The 15,462-nt window shown below is 37.3% G+C and overlaps 2 protein-coding genes across 3 annotated transcripts; one reads left to right on the top strand and one right to left on the bottom strand.

The window, feature by feature from the left end:
• The first annotated feature begins 10,358 nt into the window (after nucleotides 1-10,358).
• On the top strand, nucleotides 10,359-13,158 carry LOC125591737 (inositol-pentakisphosphate 2-kinase-like). Its single transcript, XM_048766508.1, has 8 exons — nucleotides 10,359-10,544; nucleotides 10,639-10,740; nucleotides 10,879-11,088; nucleotides 11,207-11,354; nucleotides 11,434-11,474; nucleotides 11,571-11,681; nucleotides 11,918-12,526; nucleotides 12,755-13,158. The coding sequence occupies exons 2-8, from the start codon at nucleotides 10,639-10,641 to the stop codon at nucleotides 12,893-12,895; spliced, it is 1,362 nt and encodes a 453-aa protein (XP_048622465.1). The 5' UTR covers nucleotides 10,359-10,544; the 3' UTR covers nucleotides 12,896-13,158.
• On the bottom strand, nucleotides 13,058-15,323 carry LOC106425973 (transcription factor TGA3). Of its 2 annotated transcripts, XM_013866686.3 has the most exons (7): nucleotides 15,078-15,323; nucleotides 14,715-14,897; nucleotides 14,550-14,636; nucleotides 14,379-14,438; nucleotides 14,171-14,248; nucleotides 13,742-14,074; nucleotides 13,058-13,668 (listed from the first exon to the last, which is right to left on the bottom strand). In XM_013866686.3, exons 1-7 carry the CDS (start codon nucleotides 15,078-15,080, stop codon nucleotides 13,297-13,299), a joined length of 1,116 nt encoding a protein of 371 aa, XP_013722140.1. In that variant the 5' UTR covers nucleotides 15,081-15,323; the 3' UTR covers nucleotides 13,058-13,296. The 2 variants fall into 2 exon arrangements, with proteins under 2 accessions (XP_013722140.1, XP_048622466.1); XM_048766509.1 differs by having other exon boundaries at nucleotides 13,742-14,248.
• Nucleotides 15,324-15,462: the final 139 nt, after the last annotated feature.

Raw genomic sequence — 15,462 nt, 5'->3', positions numbered from 1 at the left:
ACGCATCGATCGATGCGTTTCTGAACAAAAACAAATCGATCGATTACAAAGATGGACCGGGCCGTAAGATTGTGATCGATCGATGCGTTATAGAACAAAAACGCATCGATCGATGCCTGTTCGGAAAACAGAATTATAAGGCAAAACCCGACCTTTTCTGGATCTAAACCTTAGAACTCTCATCCCCTCCGATTTCCCCTATAATTCGCCCCCCCCTTTCTCTCTCTATAATCATCCGATTTGAACAATTTTGGGCTCCATTTCACTTGATTTTTCAAGCTCTACCTGATTCCTACACTCGTCTTCACCCTAAGACAGGTATACTCCGCGAATCTCCACATTCTGAAATCGTGTTCTTGAGCAATTTTTTGGGTTTTGTGAATTTCTTATTTCCGTGTTGATTCCTTGATCAAATATGCATGAAACAGATGTTTAAACATGGAATAGAACACAATTGTCTGTGATCAACGAGTTTGGAACAGGATTTGAGATGATTTAAGGATTGAGAATTTTTTCAATTTGGTTTTTTTTTATCACAACTCGATTTCGCTTTTCATTTTCATGTTGCTTTGAGTTCTTAATTGATTATAACCATGTTGAGAGCAATGATTCTATTTTGTAGAGAATGAAGCGCACGAAAATGTCAGCAAAGAAGAACACACAAGAAGAGGGTTTGTCTCAGCTGGAGAAGCAAAGGCCAAAGAAGTGGGATAAGTCTGATACCACCCACTACAACAACATGAAGAAGGTAGCCGTTCCGGCTACACAACTAGCATGTCCTGAGACGATGACAATATTGGGAATCCAAGCAGACATTGAAGGACTGTTCCAGAACATGGGTCTAGGCCAACTATGCAACCTCAACGAACCCACTTATCCGGAGTTGGTACGCCAGTTCATAGCATCCGCATACGTCACCCGTCCCGATGATAGCCATCAGGAAGGTTTTCTGGCATTCGTAGTGCAGAAAGTATACTATGAGGTATCTTTCACAGACCTCTGCAGACTATTTGGATTGAGTGCAGGGGAGAGGACATCTGGTCTTTATTGGACTTCAGAGCTGTTGAACTTCTGGGAAACGATTGGCACAGGGGTTTATAGATCTTCTCAGGCAAAGGAGTCACTTATCCGGAGCCCAGTACTGAGATATGCCACACGCCTCATTGGCTCATTGCTATACGGGACAACCACAGCCGCATCAGTCACGCAATGGGAGTTGTGCCTCCTGTACCAAGGTGTGAGGCATTTGCTACCGGCATTTGGAAACTCTACATTCCCACCTGCTACTGCCTTCAACATGGGAGCGGTGCTGGCCGCAAACTTAGCAGGATACAAGGGGAAAGTAACCAATTCCAAGAGCAATGCATGTGGATTTGGTGCAGTGATTACTCGGATCCTTAGACATGTGGGTGTAGACTGCAAGAACCAACAGGTAGCACTGGACAGATCGAACAACATTGCTTGGAACTACCTGGATGTCATTTCTCTAGTAAGTAAGGAGTTCATAGCTGGTCCCCACTCGAGGATCCATCGGGATGGTCCTTACGTCTACGTATTCCATGACCGAGCGAAGAAAACACTCTACTGCCACCTGCCTCAGATCGGTCTGACTTCTCTACTTTCAGAGGCTGCAGTTGAGTTCCTACCCCCTGCTACCGCACTAGTAGACAAGCCATCCTTCTTCACGCCAAAATATCAGACCAAAGGCAAGGGCGTGGTTGATGAAGAAGGAGAAGATGAGGCTGCACAAGCCATTCCAGATGATTCACAACCCCATCAGCTACTCCCATCAGACTCCAGCCAGTACAAGCTGCAAGAGCTTCCACCGAACGCCACTTCGCGCCAGCAACAACATTGGAGAGATCAGAGCATAAAGACAAACAACGACATGCTACACAAGATCTGGGCTGCCATTTCACGTATCAGGCCGTGTCGTTGCCAAAAGGATGATGTAGTTCATCGGGACAACTCTCCATCCAGCTCTGGTTCGGGTTCGAGTGGTACACACAGGGTAAGAAAGAGGTCCAAGAGACCCAACGATGCAGGAACATCTGGAGCAGGAGACGAGGAGTAGGAGCTATCACCGGCTATTTTATTTTTTTTTCTATTCTAACGTTTTATGGTCTTATTTTCTGTTAATTTTGAACTGAGTTTTTTTTTGGGTTTCTTAATTATGAGTTCGTATTTCTTTTACATGGTTTCTTCGTTTTATTTGGTTGTGTTCTGAGTAGTTTTTAATTCGTATTCAGCTTTGCCTTGCTAGATAAACCAAATAACTATTATCCGAGGAAAGAGGTTATATCAAGTGTTCCTCGGAATTTCCTCGGTATTTCTTAAAAAAAAAAAATAATAAGTTCAATGGTAGTCTGTTTCCGAGTCATCATCACCAGATGAATCTGAATCTGGATCTTGGTGAAACTCTCCAATCACTGGTTCATCCTCTACGTGAACGACGGCTTCCTCTCCAAAGTCGGTTAAATCGACTACAAGGCCAACTCCAGCTAAATCTTCTGCTGCACTTAAGTTGCCGGATGTGCTTGGTTGTAGTGGGTCTTCCAGCTCAGAACTTCCCTGAACTCGGCCTCTCGGGTTGAGTCTTGTAACAGTAACCCATGGATCATCTCTGTTCCTTACCCGGGGGTACTTGATATAACAAACCTGTAACATTTAAAAAATTATTAAATTATAAATTAATACACATGATGATGAATCATTCTGAATAATTAACATTTAATTACCTGATCGGCCTGAGAAGCAAGAATGAAAGGATCATAATATTGCAGCTTTCGCCTCGAATTTACTGATGTAACACCAAATGCATCTGTTCTCACACCTCGATCTGGAGTGTTGTCGTGCCAATCACAATAGAAAACAGTACAGCGCAATCCAACCATGCCCAAATACTTGATTTCCAAAATCTCATGTATGTGTCCGTAGTATACATCATCTCCTGATGCAGAACAAACGCCAGCATCATAAGTCGTACTCGAACGTCTCCTCTTCTGAGTTGTGAATGCATATCCTCGAGTACAAAATCTCGGATATGACTTCACAACAAAGTTTGGTCCAACGACCATCTCACGTATCCAATCGTCAAATGTTTCACCTCTGGCCAAACCAGCAGACACCTATTAATAGCACATATATATATTATATCAATAAATGTGAATTAGTATAAATATGTGATAAATATATTTTAATTTGTTTAAAGCACTCACATAAGTAAACATCCATCCAGAAAATTCTCTCTGCTTCATTTCTTCTAGTTCGTCCTCTGTGGCGTATCTATACTCGAACCGCTTTTCTGCCATGAAAATCCTGTATATGATGACAATAATGTAATTAATTAAGATTTAAATTTCAACTTGTTAAAATAAAAATTTGTAAGCTCATTTATTTACCTCTCATATTGAAGAACGTCTTCGCAGTTGGTGAGCAAATATGTTTGCAAATGACTGCGCTCCTGCTCAGTAAGTCGACGGTCCTTTGGTTTTCCGCTAAGTCGTCCAACGTCTGTGAAAATGTCTGGAACCGTAACATGATATGTTGCCCGTTCGCCTCTATCATCATGCCGAGCAGGTCTTCTGTTTTTGGTCTGAACTTCTGCTGGAAAGTAGTACTCGGCAAAGTTTGAAGTTTCTTCATTGATCATCTGTGCGACTATAGAACCTTCCACCCTACTTAAATTTTTCACCATCTTCTTCAAATGGAACATATACCGCTCATACAGATACATCCATCTATACTGCACAGGACCACCAAGTTCCAATTCTCTTGCCAGGTGAATAACAAGATGCTCCATAACATCAAAAAATGAGGGAGGAAATATCTTCTCAAGGTTGCACTGAATCACGGCTATGTTAGTCTTCAAATTTTCAATACCTTCAAGAGTCACTGATCTCGTGCATAAATCGCGGAAGAAACCACTTATCCCTGCAATTGCTTCATGAACATTTCGTGGTAATAGTTCCTTGAAGGCGAACGGAAGGAGGCGCTGCATCATTACATGGCAATCGTGGCTTTTCAAGCCAGTAAACTTTCCTTCCTTTCTGTCGATACAGTTACGCAAATTTGATGCGTAACCGTCTGGAAATTCCACATCGTTTGAAATCCAATCAAAGAACGCATCTTTTCCCGCTGCATCAAGTCGGTATATGGGAAAAGGAGCCCTACCATTCTCATCAACATGAAGTTCTGAACGAGCACATATATCGACTAAATCCAGTCTTGACTTCAAATTATCCTTTGTTTTACCTTGAACATTAAGGATCGTGTTCATGAGATTGTCAAAAAAGTTCTTCTCAATATGCATGACATCTAAATTATGCCTTAGCAGATGATCCTCCCAGTATGGCAGATCCCAGAAAATACTTTTTTTGTGCCAGTTATGTAGTTCTCCAACAGCATCTACCGGAAAACGCTCATGTCCACCGACTTCTGGCGTCCTTTCTGCACCAAAATCTCTTAGTTGTATCTTCAAATCTTTCCCACAAATTTCCGGAGGTGGACTGTCAAACACCCTCTTGTTCTTCGTAAACAAATTCCTACTCCTACGATATGGATGATCAGGTGGTAGGAATCTCCTGTGACAGTCAAACCAACACGTTTTCCTTCCGTGTTTTAGTTGGAAAGCATCAGTGTTATCTTGACAATATGGACATGATAGCCTTCCATGCGTTGTCCATCCAGACAACATACCATATGCTGGAAAATCACTTATTGTCCACATTAGTACTGCCCGCATTTGAAAGTTTTCTTTACACGAAACATCGTATGTTTCAGCACCTTGAGCCCATAGTTGTTGCAACTCATATATTAGTGGCTGAAGAAACACATCAAGTGATCTCTTAGGATGCTCTGGTCCGGGAACGAGAATCGAGAGAAACAAAAACTCTCGTCGCAAGCACAAGTTTGGGGGGAGGTTGTATGGTGTAAGAATGACGGGCCATAGAGAATACTGTCTTCCACTCTTGCCAAACGGACTGAAACCATCAGTACATAATCCAAGGTAGACATTTCTTCTCTCATACGCAAAGTCGGGATACTTTGATTGGAAATGCTTCCACGCTTTTGCATCTGAAGGATGTCTGATCTCACCATCTGTTGAGTGCTCCGCATGCCATCTCATTGGTTGCGCTGTGCGTTCAGACAGATACAACCTCTGCAACCTTTCCGTCAAAGGTAAATACCACATCCTTTTATATGGCACTGGAACTCTTCCACTCGTATCTTTATAACGAGGCTTTCCACAAAATTTGCATGTAACCCGCTGTTCATCCGCCCTCCAATAAATCATGCAGTTGTCGCTGCATACATCTATTACCTGATACGATAAACCAAGACCAGCTACGAGTTTCTGAACCTCGTAGTATGAACCAGGAGCTACATTATCCTCGGGTAGAATACCTTTTACAAAATCAGCAATCGCATCCACACAGTCTTCAGCCAAATTATAATCTGTTTTAATGCCCATCAATCTTGTAGCAGATGATAAAGCTGAATGACCATCTCTGCAACCTTCGTACAATGGTTGCTTTCCAGCATCCAACATATCATAAAATCTCCTAGCTTCTGCATTGGGTAAATCTTCCCCTCTAAAATGATCATTTACCATCTGCTCAGTACCTACACCATAATCTACATCCGTTCTAATTGGTTCTTCTAATCTAACCGCTGGCTGAGGTTCGCTAGTACTACCATGTTCATAATCAGTTTCCCCATGATGATACCAAATTTTGTAACTTCGTGTAAACCCACTCAAATATAGATGAGTCCAAACATCCCACTCTTTAATAACCTTTCTATTTTTACAATTAGAGCAAGGACATCTTAACATACCTGTTTTTGCTTCCGGTTGTCGGTGAACTAACCCCATGAATTCGGTTATACCTCGTTGGTATTCTTCCGTAAGCAATCTCGTGTTCGGATCTAAATGAGGTCGATCGATCCAAGAACGAAAATAATTTGAAGAAGACATATTTTTTATGAATCAAATTCGTGTGTAAATAGAGTAAGAGGGAGGATGAAGATATGGAGTGAAAGAAGAGGAAGAGGAGTGCTTGTATTTATAGTTTAAATCCTGCCGACATACCGAGGAAATTCCGACGGAATTCCGACGGAAAAGGCTAGTTCGTCGGAATTTCCTCGGAATTTTGTAAAATCCCCCAACGGCTCTCCAACGGCTATAATATTTCCTCGGAATTCATCGGTTTTTTCCGAGGAACACATTGTTCCTCGGAATTTCCTCGGAATATTCCGACGGACTGAGGTTTTTTCGGAATTCCGTCGGTATGGGGTTCCTCGGAAATTCCTCGGTATATTCCGAGGATTTCATTTTCCGTCGGAATGTCCGTCAGAATACCGTTGTTTTCTTGTAGTGTCACCTGAGGAGCCATTAGCTCACATAACACACTGAGTTTTGCAATCTAGTCCCTTGATGCATGGAATTAGATAACGGGCTCATTTACGACATCTTCAAACTAATATATGAGTGACTTGACTTGTTTGATTAATTCTAATCTTAACCCCTTTCAACTTAGCCTAAACCAAGTTTTAACCATTAAATAGAAAGACATTTTTAAGCCTTTTCTTTCTTTTGTTTGTTTTTTTTTTATTTACTTTTATCAAGTCATATATCGTATGAATCCTATTCCTTATGTAAAAAAAAATCATTAGAAAATCTTTTTAATTATAATATATTCGATTCATTCGTTTGTTATGCACACCCAGTCACGTGTCCATGGTAAATGGTTAAATTCACCGCGCTCTTCGTAACCAATCAAAATACCATGTAAGAATAGTTGAAAAAATTAATAAAAAATAAAAATAAAAATAACCGAAATAAAAAAATAACACCGACATTAATTAACGTTGTCTGCAAAATTGTAAAAACCATAAATCCTAAATCTGAAACACTAAACCATAAATCTCAATCCTAAAATATAAACTCTAAACCCAAACTCTAAACAATAAACCCTAAATCCTAGAATCTAAACCCTAAAGCCTAAACCCAAAACTCTAAACCCAAAACTCTAAACCATAAACCCTAAATCTTAAAATATAAGCTCTAAATCTTAAAACCTAAACTCTAAATCCAAAACTTCAAATCCTAAACCCTAAACTCTAAATCCTAAACCTTAAACCCAAACCTCTAAGCTGTAAACCCAACTTGTAATTAATAAGATTAAGGTTTACGGTTTAGAGGTTTGAGTTTAGGGTTTAGGATTTAGAGTTTGGGTTTAAGATTTAGAGTTTTGAGTTTAGGGTTTAGAGTTTTGAGTTTAGGGTTTATGAGTTTAGAGTTTATGGTTTAGGATTTAGAGTTTAGATTTTTGGATTTAGGGTTTATGGTTTAGAGTTTTGGGGTTAGACTTTAGGGTTTAGGTTTTAGGATTTAGGGTTTATTATTTAGAGTTTGGATTTAAGTTTTAAAATTTAAGGTTTAGATTTTAAGATTGGGGTTTATGGTTTAATATTTTTGATTTAAGGTTTATATTTTTAGAGTTCATGTTTTTAAAATTTAGAATTTTGCAGACAGTGTTAATTAACGTAGGTGTTGTTATTTTAAACTATTTAACTAGATCTCGATCCACGCAACCGCGCAGATTTTTATTTTCATTTATTTTCATTTATTTTCATATAAATATTTTCAGAGCTTCTACCATTCCTCTAGTCTGATTTTTTTTTTTTTTTGATAAATCCTCTAGTCTGATTTTGAATCGACTTATACGGTTATACCTTAAATCCAGCGATTTTCTTCTATATTTCACTATAATATATATAAATATACAAAATCCATGTAAGATAAACTATGTCAAGGAAAGAAATATGAGTATATAAATATATTTTTATTTATCGGAAAAGAGAAGCCAATAAGGGAGAATATACGGTACGGAGAAAAATGTAAAAGTACAGCTAAGATATAAAGATAGGGTTTCCCAATGAAGAAGACTGATGTTTAAGTCACTGACTGACTTCTGTTCTGTTCTTTTTCACCAGCTCCTCATCATTGGTCTTTTCCACCACCTGATATCTTGTCATCTTCCACTTCCCCGGTTTACTTTCTTTAACCGGTCTTCTTCACTCCTCTAAAAATTACAACTAATTAAATTTCCCGGGGAAATTATGCAAAAGACTTCTGGGCAGGCATGGCCTCAAATTACATCAGCACTCACCTGAGGAGCCATTAGCTCACATAACACACTGAGTTTTGCAATCTAGTCCGACTTCTGGGCAGGCATGGCCTCAAATTACATCAGCACTCACCTGAGGAGCCATTAGCTCACATAACACACTGAGTTTTGCAATCTAGTCCCTTGATGCATGGAATTAGATATCGGGCTCATTTACGACATCTTCAAACTAATATATGAGTGACTTGACTTGTTTGATTAAATCTAATCTTAACCCCTTTCAACTTAGCCTAAACCAAGTTTTAACCATTAAATAGAAAGACATTTTTAAGCCTTTTCTTTCTTTTGTTTGTTTTTTTTTATTTACTTTTATCAAGTCATATATCGTATGAATCCTATTCCTTATGTAAAAAAAAATCATTCATTAGAAAATCTTTTTAATTATAATATATTCGATTCATTCGTTTGTTATGCACACCCAGTCACGTGTCCATGGTAAATGGTTAAATTCACCGCGCTCTTCGTAACCAATCAAAATACCATGTAAGAATAGTTGAAAAAATTAATAAAAATAAAAAAAATAAATAACCGAAATAAAAAAACAACACCGACATTAATTAACGTTGTCTGCAAAATTGTAAAAACCATAAATCCTAAATCTGAAACACTAAACCATAAATCTCAATCCTAAAATATAAACCCTAAACCCAAACTCTAAACAATAAACCTTAAATCCTAGAATCTAAACCCTAAAGCCTAAACCCAAAACTCTAAACCCAAAACTCTAAACCATAAACCCTAAATCTTAAAATATAAGCCCTAAATCTTAAAACCTAAACTCTAAACCCAAAACTTCAAATCCTAAACCCTAAACTCTAAATCCTAAACCTTAAACCCAAACCTCTAAGCTGTAAACCCAACTTTTAATTAATAAGATTAAGGTTTACGGTTTAGAGGTTTGAGTTTAGGGTTTAGGATTTAGAGTTTGGGTTTAAGATTTAGAGTTTTGAGTTTAGGGTTTAGAGTTTTGAGTTTAGAGTTTATGGTTTATGAGTTTAGAGTTTATGGTTTAGGATTTAGAGTTTAGATTTTTGGATTTAGGGTTTATGGTTTAGAGTTTTGGGGTTAGACTTTAGGGTTTATGGTTTAGAGTTTTGGGATTAGACTTTAGGGTTTAGGTTTTAGGATTTAGGGTTTATTATTTAGAGTTTGGGTTTAGGTTTTAAAATTTAAGGTTTAGATTTTAAGATTGGGGTTTATGGTTTAGTATTTTTGATTTAGGGTTTATATTTTTAGAGTTCATGTTTTTAAAATTTAGAATTTTGCAGACAGTGTTAATTAACGTAGGTGTTGTTATTTTTAACTATTTAACTAGATCTCGATCTGCGCAACCGCGCAGATTTTTATTTTCATTTATTTTCATATAAATATTTTTTTTTCAATTCTAAATGGATATATATTATAATATATATGTGTCTATCAATTTTTAAAACATAATAAGTTTACGATATATTTTTTCATTGAATAGATTATTTCAAACTTTCACTTGTATTTGTATCTTCTTCTATATATATATTTTCGGATTATTATTTCATTATTAAAATCGTAACTATATATGTAAAAATTAGTAAAATATTGTTGTGTTGTCATATTCAAAGATATTGTAACATTTCACAAAATTAGAAAGTTTTTAAAAAATTAAACTTTTAGCTTCATAGATTTATATTATCGAGTAAATAATTAAACATTTAGTTTTTGTTTAATTTTTAAAATAAACTATATAGTTTAAAATTTGTTTTCATTGGTTTAAGGTAGTAAATATTAATCATTGTTAGATAATATGATTTTTGATATTAATTTTTTTTTTATAATTTTAAAAGTTAACATCGATAAATATTTAAATAATTAACATATGGAGGTATAATATTACAACATTAAATTATATCTATTTAATTTATACTATTTTTTAAATCTAATGGATCATCTATTGTTTAAATCCAATTATTGATAGTCCAATAAAATTTTTTGTTAGGCCCAAAATTTAAATAATAATATTAGAGATTAAATGTAATATGATTTTTTAGGAATATGTCTATTAAGTCCATTTTTAAAAAAAATCACACATGAATCAAAGTTGTGACTTCTGTTCTAATTTCTGTTTTAATATATAAGATTTTTTTTATTGTCTTTTTTTAACAAGTGCTACGTGACATTTTGATTGGTTAACCATTTCACCGCACTCTTTGTAACCTGTATCAAACAAATAAAATACATACATCAATCCGGCCGTCTCACACTGATACAGTGATGATACCTATTCATTTCGAAGCAATCGCAAAAGAAATCTGTAGACCTAATTAACTCACGAAATCTCATCACGGTTTGATTGTGATCGAGATCACTCCTCGCAAGGTACGTAATTTGTTTTTCATTTTATCATATTGGATTTTACTTAAAAATAATCAGAAAGTGAGTTTTGTTAATCTGTGTTGGTGTTTCGATTCAGATGGAGATTGGTTTGGAACCAAAGGATGCAGTTGATTGGTCATATAGAGGTGAAGGAGCTGTTAATTTGGTTCTCGCTTACACTGGATCCTCTCCCTCTTTCGTTAGTCTCTTCCATTTTTTCTTTCTCATTTTCAATATTTTGAATCTGTTCTTGATTTGATTATTGGAAAAAGGTAGTAGTTAATTAGCATTGATTCTACATTAATTATTTTTCTCTTCGTTTGTGTAATGTGTGAAGTTGGGAAAGATGATGAGAATACAGAAAATGCCAAATGATGGGAAAGAAGATAATGGAAACACAAGTGGAAATGGTCTCACGTCACATGAAAAGGTTATATGGGGAGAATGCAAGGAACTTGTTTCTTGCCAGAACAAGGAGATTGTGGAGTTTTTGTTTGTCAAACATGTCATGAGACCTTTGTTGGGTCATAAACATGTCAATCCTGGAGTATGTTTCCCTCTTTCTCTTGTCATCATGAAATGGAGTATTATTTTTCTGTACTGGATATGTTTTTAAGCGTTTTGCGGTGTCTCTAGAGATCTTCTTATTGCATATTTTTCTGTAGATGCGTCTTCTTGTAGCAAAGGAGTTTCTTGAGTCTGTTGAGAACATTGTGACATCACAGCGACCTTCTTGGCGAGCTGATGCAGCCAGTGTGGATACTAACCGCAATTCTGTTCTTCTCATGGATGATTTGACACTTTTCGCACACGGTAAGTGTTTATTTGTCCATGTAGCTATGGTTTTTGATTTATAAATATATGTCACGTTAGTGATCTCTTCTGCTTTCAGGTCGTGTTGAGGATAAACCATGCTTAAGTGTTGAAATAAAGGTGTTCTTGGTCATTACCTGTGCTTTTCTTCTTTCTTCTTTTTTTTCCAGCGACTTTTCAGTTGATATACATTGCATGTTTGCTCTGATTAAGTAGCCAAAATGTGGATTCCTTCCATCTTCAAGCTTCATAGCAGAAGAAAATGTTATCAAGAAGAGTATAACTCGTTTTGAGATGCACCAAGTTCTGAAGCTTCATGATAATGAGGTACTTCTCCTAAGCCCCCCTAAAATCTCTTTACAACCAAACTTTGTAGCATAACAAATCCGGATCTGATATTTTTGGGAGCTATAATTTTTTTTAAAATTAATCTTAATATTTTTTTTGACAATTTGGAAGCCATATGATATTATATAATAGCTCTTTTAAAATCTGAGAGGTGAATGTTTCATCCGCTGTATCCAGAACCGGCCATGTCTAACACGTTAAAAGTTGTGTGGCAGATCTCAGAAATCAGTGAATATGATCCTCTGGACCTTTTCTCTGGATCAAAAGATAGAATACACAAAGCAATAAGAGCTCTCTACGCGACTCCTCAGAACAACTTCCGCGTGTTCTTGAACGGCTCTCTTGTATTTGGAGGCTTAGGTGGTGGCACATGCAAAACAACCTCAAAGGTTGAACAAGACTTTGAGCATCTACTCAAAGATATCATCAAGACCAAAGATGGTTCACGTGCAAATCATTTCATAGAGCTTGTTGCTGAAACCGTTTACACCTCTGGAGTTCTAGATCATCTCCTAGACGTTCAAAAGCTAGACAAGTATAACATCGAAGGAGCGGTTCACGTGTACTATGACCTCATTAACCAGCCATGCAGAGTGTGTAAAGAGTTGGAAAAGAGTAAAACATCATCAACAAGTCAGTTTAGCTTCATGCATTCGATTCCGATGGCTGAGAAAGTGAATGTTTTGAAGGAGTTCTTGATATCTGCCACCGCAAAAGATTGTAGTGTGATGATAAGCTTTAGATCAACAGATGCTGTGATCTCTAGATCATCTTCTCATAGTAATCTGCATCTTGAATCAGCAAAGCAAGAATTTGATTACAAGGTAAGTTCTTTTATCTGCATATACTTAATCCGAACAGTAATATGCGGAGGAGGTGAGGTTTTAATAGTAACAAAAATGTATATATACATATGTATATGTAGATATTTTTGTTACTATTTACTGCGGGGTAATTAATGCGGTTTCTTCTATTGCCATTCAGACCCTGATCTTTTGGTTTGTTGAGTTGCTTCTAAAATGCGTCTCATACACTGAGCTCTATGTTGGCAGGTACATTTCATTGATCTTGATATGAGACCTTTGAAGAAAATGGAAGTCTATTATGAACTAGATAAGAAGATCATGAACACATACTTGGAGATGGTGAAAAAGAAAGAAGCCCGGGGAGAGAGGAGAGCTCAGCGTCAATGAAACTATAAGCTGATGAGATGCAACATTTCATTATCTCATAGAATATGCTTACAAAAATTCATGATTGGTAGTTGTAAGTCACATTCGGTTTGCTTAATCTTCATCAGTTTTGAAACCTGCAAAGATCTCTCGCAACAATCTATCTCTCCGTTATAAACTTTAGACATTTTAATTTCCATATGACATTATGCAGCAAGTATAAAGAGTGTTATTTTTTACAAATGTTTCAACCCATAGATATATATATATATATCTTCTTTATTCATTTTCTCTCAAGAACAAACAAAACATCAATGAGGAAGATGATGTTCTAATGGATAATCAAATCACTCTACATCTCCATACATGCCTAGCTAAAACCATTTGAGGTTGACTCTTCTTCCTTGTGCCTCCTAAAATTGTTAATTGCGTGGACGAGCTGCCCAAAGAGAACTTAGAGCACGAAGCCTGTGGAAGTACTCTCCTAAAGCAAGCAAGCCACGAGCAGCTTGTCTTGTCGTCAAGACCTTACTCATTTGCTGCAGAGACTGCTTTCTCAGATGATCCGCCTGGTTCACAAAGCCCTCCAAAGATTCAAGATTCTCCATGGCTGAAGCCATCTGAGCTCCTCCATGATTCAAAGACTCAACAACAGCAATGTTCTCAACCAAACCTTGCTGAAGCTTATCCAAGCCTTGAGAGAGAGCCTCCTCTGCTTGCTGAGACGACTGCTGAAGGTTCGTCACCTCCAAGAGTTGCTGATCAGTTAAAGGCTCAATGTACGGCATCACAACCTACAAACAACAAACAATAGATGAACACATTCTCACGAGTGAAAAGACTGTAACGTGTCAAAGGCTTGTTTACATTCAAGAGCTCGGAGGGGCGGAAACCTCCGATCCACTGGAAGAAACGTTCGGTGGAAGTTCTCCACATTCCGGATATCAAGAAGAACACGTCAGCCTTCGCAGCAGCAGCTTTCATGCGGAAGAGATTGGCGTAGTGGTTCAAGCAAACGTCGACGAGCATTTTGAGCTCCACGTCGCTGATGTGCGCTTGGAGCGCGGTTCGAATCTCGCTGACTCTCTTGCTTTGTTCTTCTAGCCAGTGTTTGTGTTCCATCTCGAACGCAGCGATCCCTGTGTTCATGGTCCCAGCTGGTCCAAGATAAGTAGCGTCTGATGTTACTACACACAATCCCTGAAACAAAGAAAAAAAAATCACTAAGTGAACATTAAAAACAGATACATTTTGGTGAAAGACAGAACACAAAAAAGGAAACAAGCTTGAGCTTACCTGCTGCCTAGCTCTTACGAGTTCCTGCTCGAGCTGTGATAGCTTTAACCTGCTTTCTTCTAACTGCTGGACATGGGCCTAAAGGGGCAATATACATAACTCACATAATTATATGTAAACTTTGTTTTCTTTTTTTTTGAAAAAGGATATGTAAGCTTTGTTACTTCATTACCAAAAGAAAGAATCAACCAAGGGACACATGTCTTACCTTCTTTCTCAAACGACTTTTGCGAGCAGCCTCTCTGTTCTGAGCCAATCTCCGTTTCATCTGTGGATACAGAATGAACAAGAATTAATGTTATCACGCCGTGTCTCCCCCTTTAAACAAATAGGCTCATTAGTTTTATCATTCTCTCATATACTCGTCTTCTTGTTTTACCTTATCACTGATTTGAACTTCGCCCTGGTCATTGTTACCAGACGGTTCTGCTTCAACAGAGTTATTATACAAACAAGTGTAGTTTCCCTGCGCGTTTTATTAACCGCTAATTAAACAAACAAAAAAAGTAACCAATCTTAAACATGAATCAGGGAAGAATCTGACCTTATTGTTAGCATCTGCTTCTGTTCTGGCAATTGTGGAAGAAGTCTGATTGTTGTTGTTATGATTGTTAGTAGTTATGGTGTTGAAAGTGTTTTCCCAACCAGACAACTGTTGGAACGGTTCATACATCCCCATGTCTCTGAATGGTACAGCTTGTGTATTAGAAGATGAAGAGCTCATCATCTGTAAAGAAAAAAAAAAATCAATTATAACAAGCTCAAGGCACACGCAGAAGATAGAAGAAGCTCCTTTTACGCAACAATCAGACCAAACACCATCAAAGATTCGAGTCTTGTAAGAAAACTAGCCAAATAAAGCAAAATACAAATCATTACAAAATTTGACCAAAACAATGCAACCAACCATTGATTCATCACGAAGTCGAGATATGAACAGTGACTTTTCTAGCTGAAACGCGTTCCTGAGTCTATATTCCGTTTCAAGAGACAAGAGAAAATAACGACACTTTGGTCAAAGCTTAGAGGTGAAGGCGTGTACACACAAAGAAGAACGAGAAAAAAAAAGCAAAGATATTTCTTTTTTTGTTTCCTTCCTTTTTGGTTTGAATAGTTCATGGCGTAGTCTTAGTCCGCTTACCTTTTAACATGCGCTTATGTATCTAAAATACAAGTTGAAGAAGATGTACGACACAAGCACTGGGAGAAAAGTCGTAGTCTTTTCCGCTTACCTTTTAACATGCGCTTATGTATCTAAAATACGCGTTTGATGACGTAACTCACACCGTTGA

This window comes from Brassica napus, chromosome C8 (assembly GCF_020379485.1).
Source record: "Brassica napus cultivar Da-Ae chromosome C8, Da-Ae, whole genome shotgun sequence".
In the NCBI taxonomy this organism is placed as follows: domain Eukaryota; kingdom Viridiplantae; phylum Streptophyta; class Magnoliopsida; order Brassicales; family Brassicaceae; genus Brassica; species Brassica napus.
Note: the sequence above shows the minus strand (reverse complement) of the source record. Positions and strands in the feature narration are given on the sequence as shown.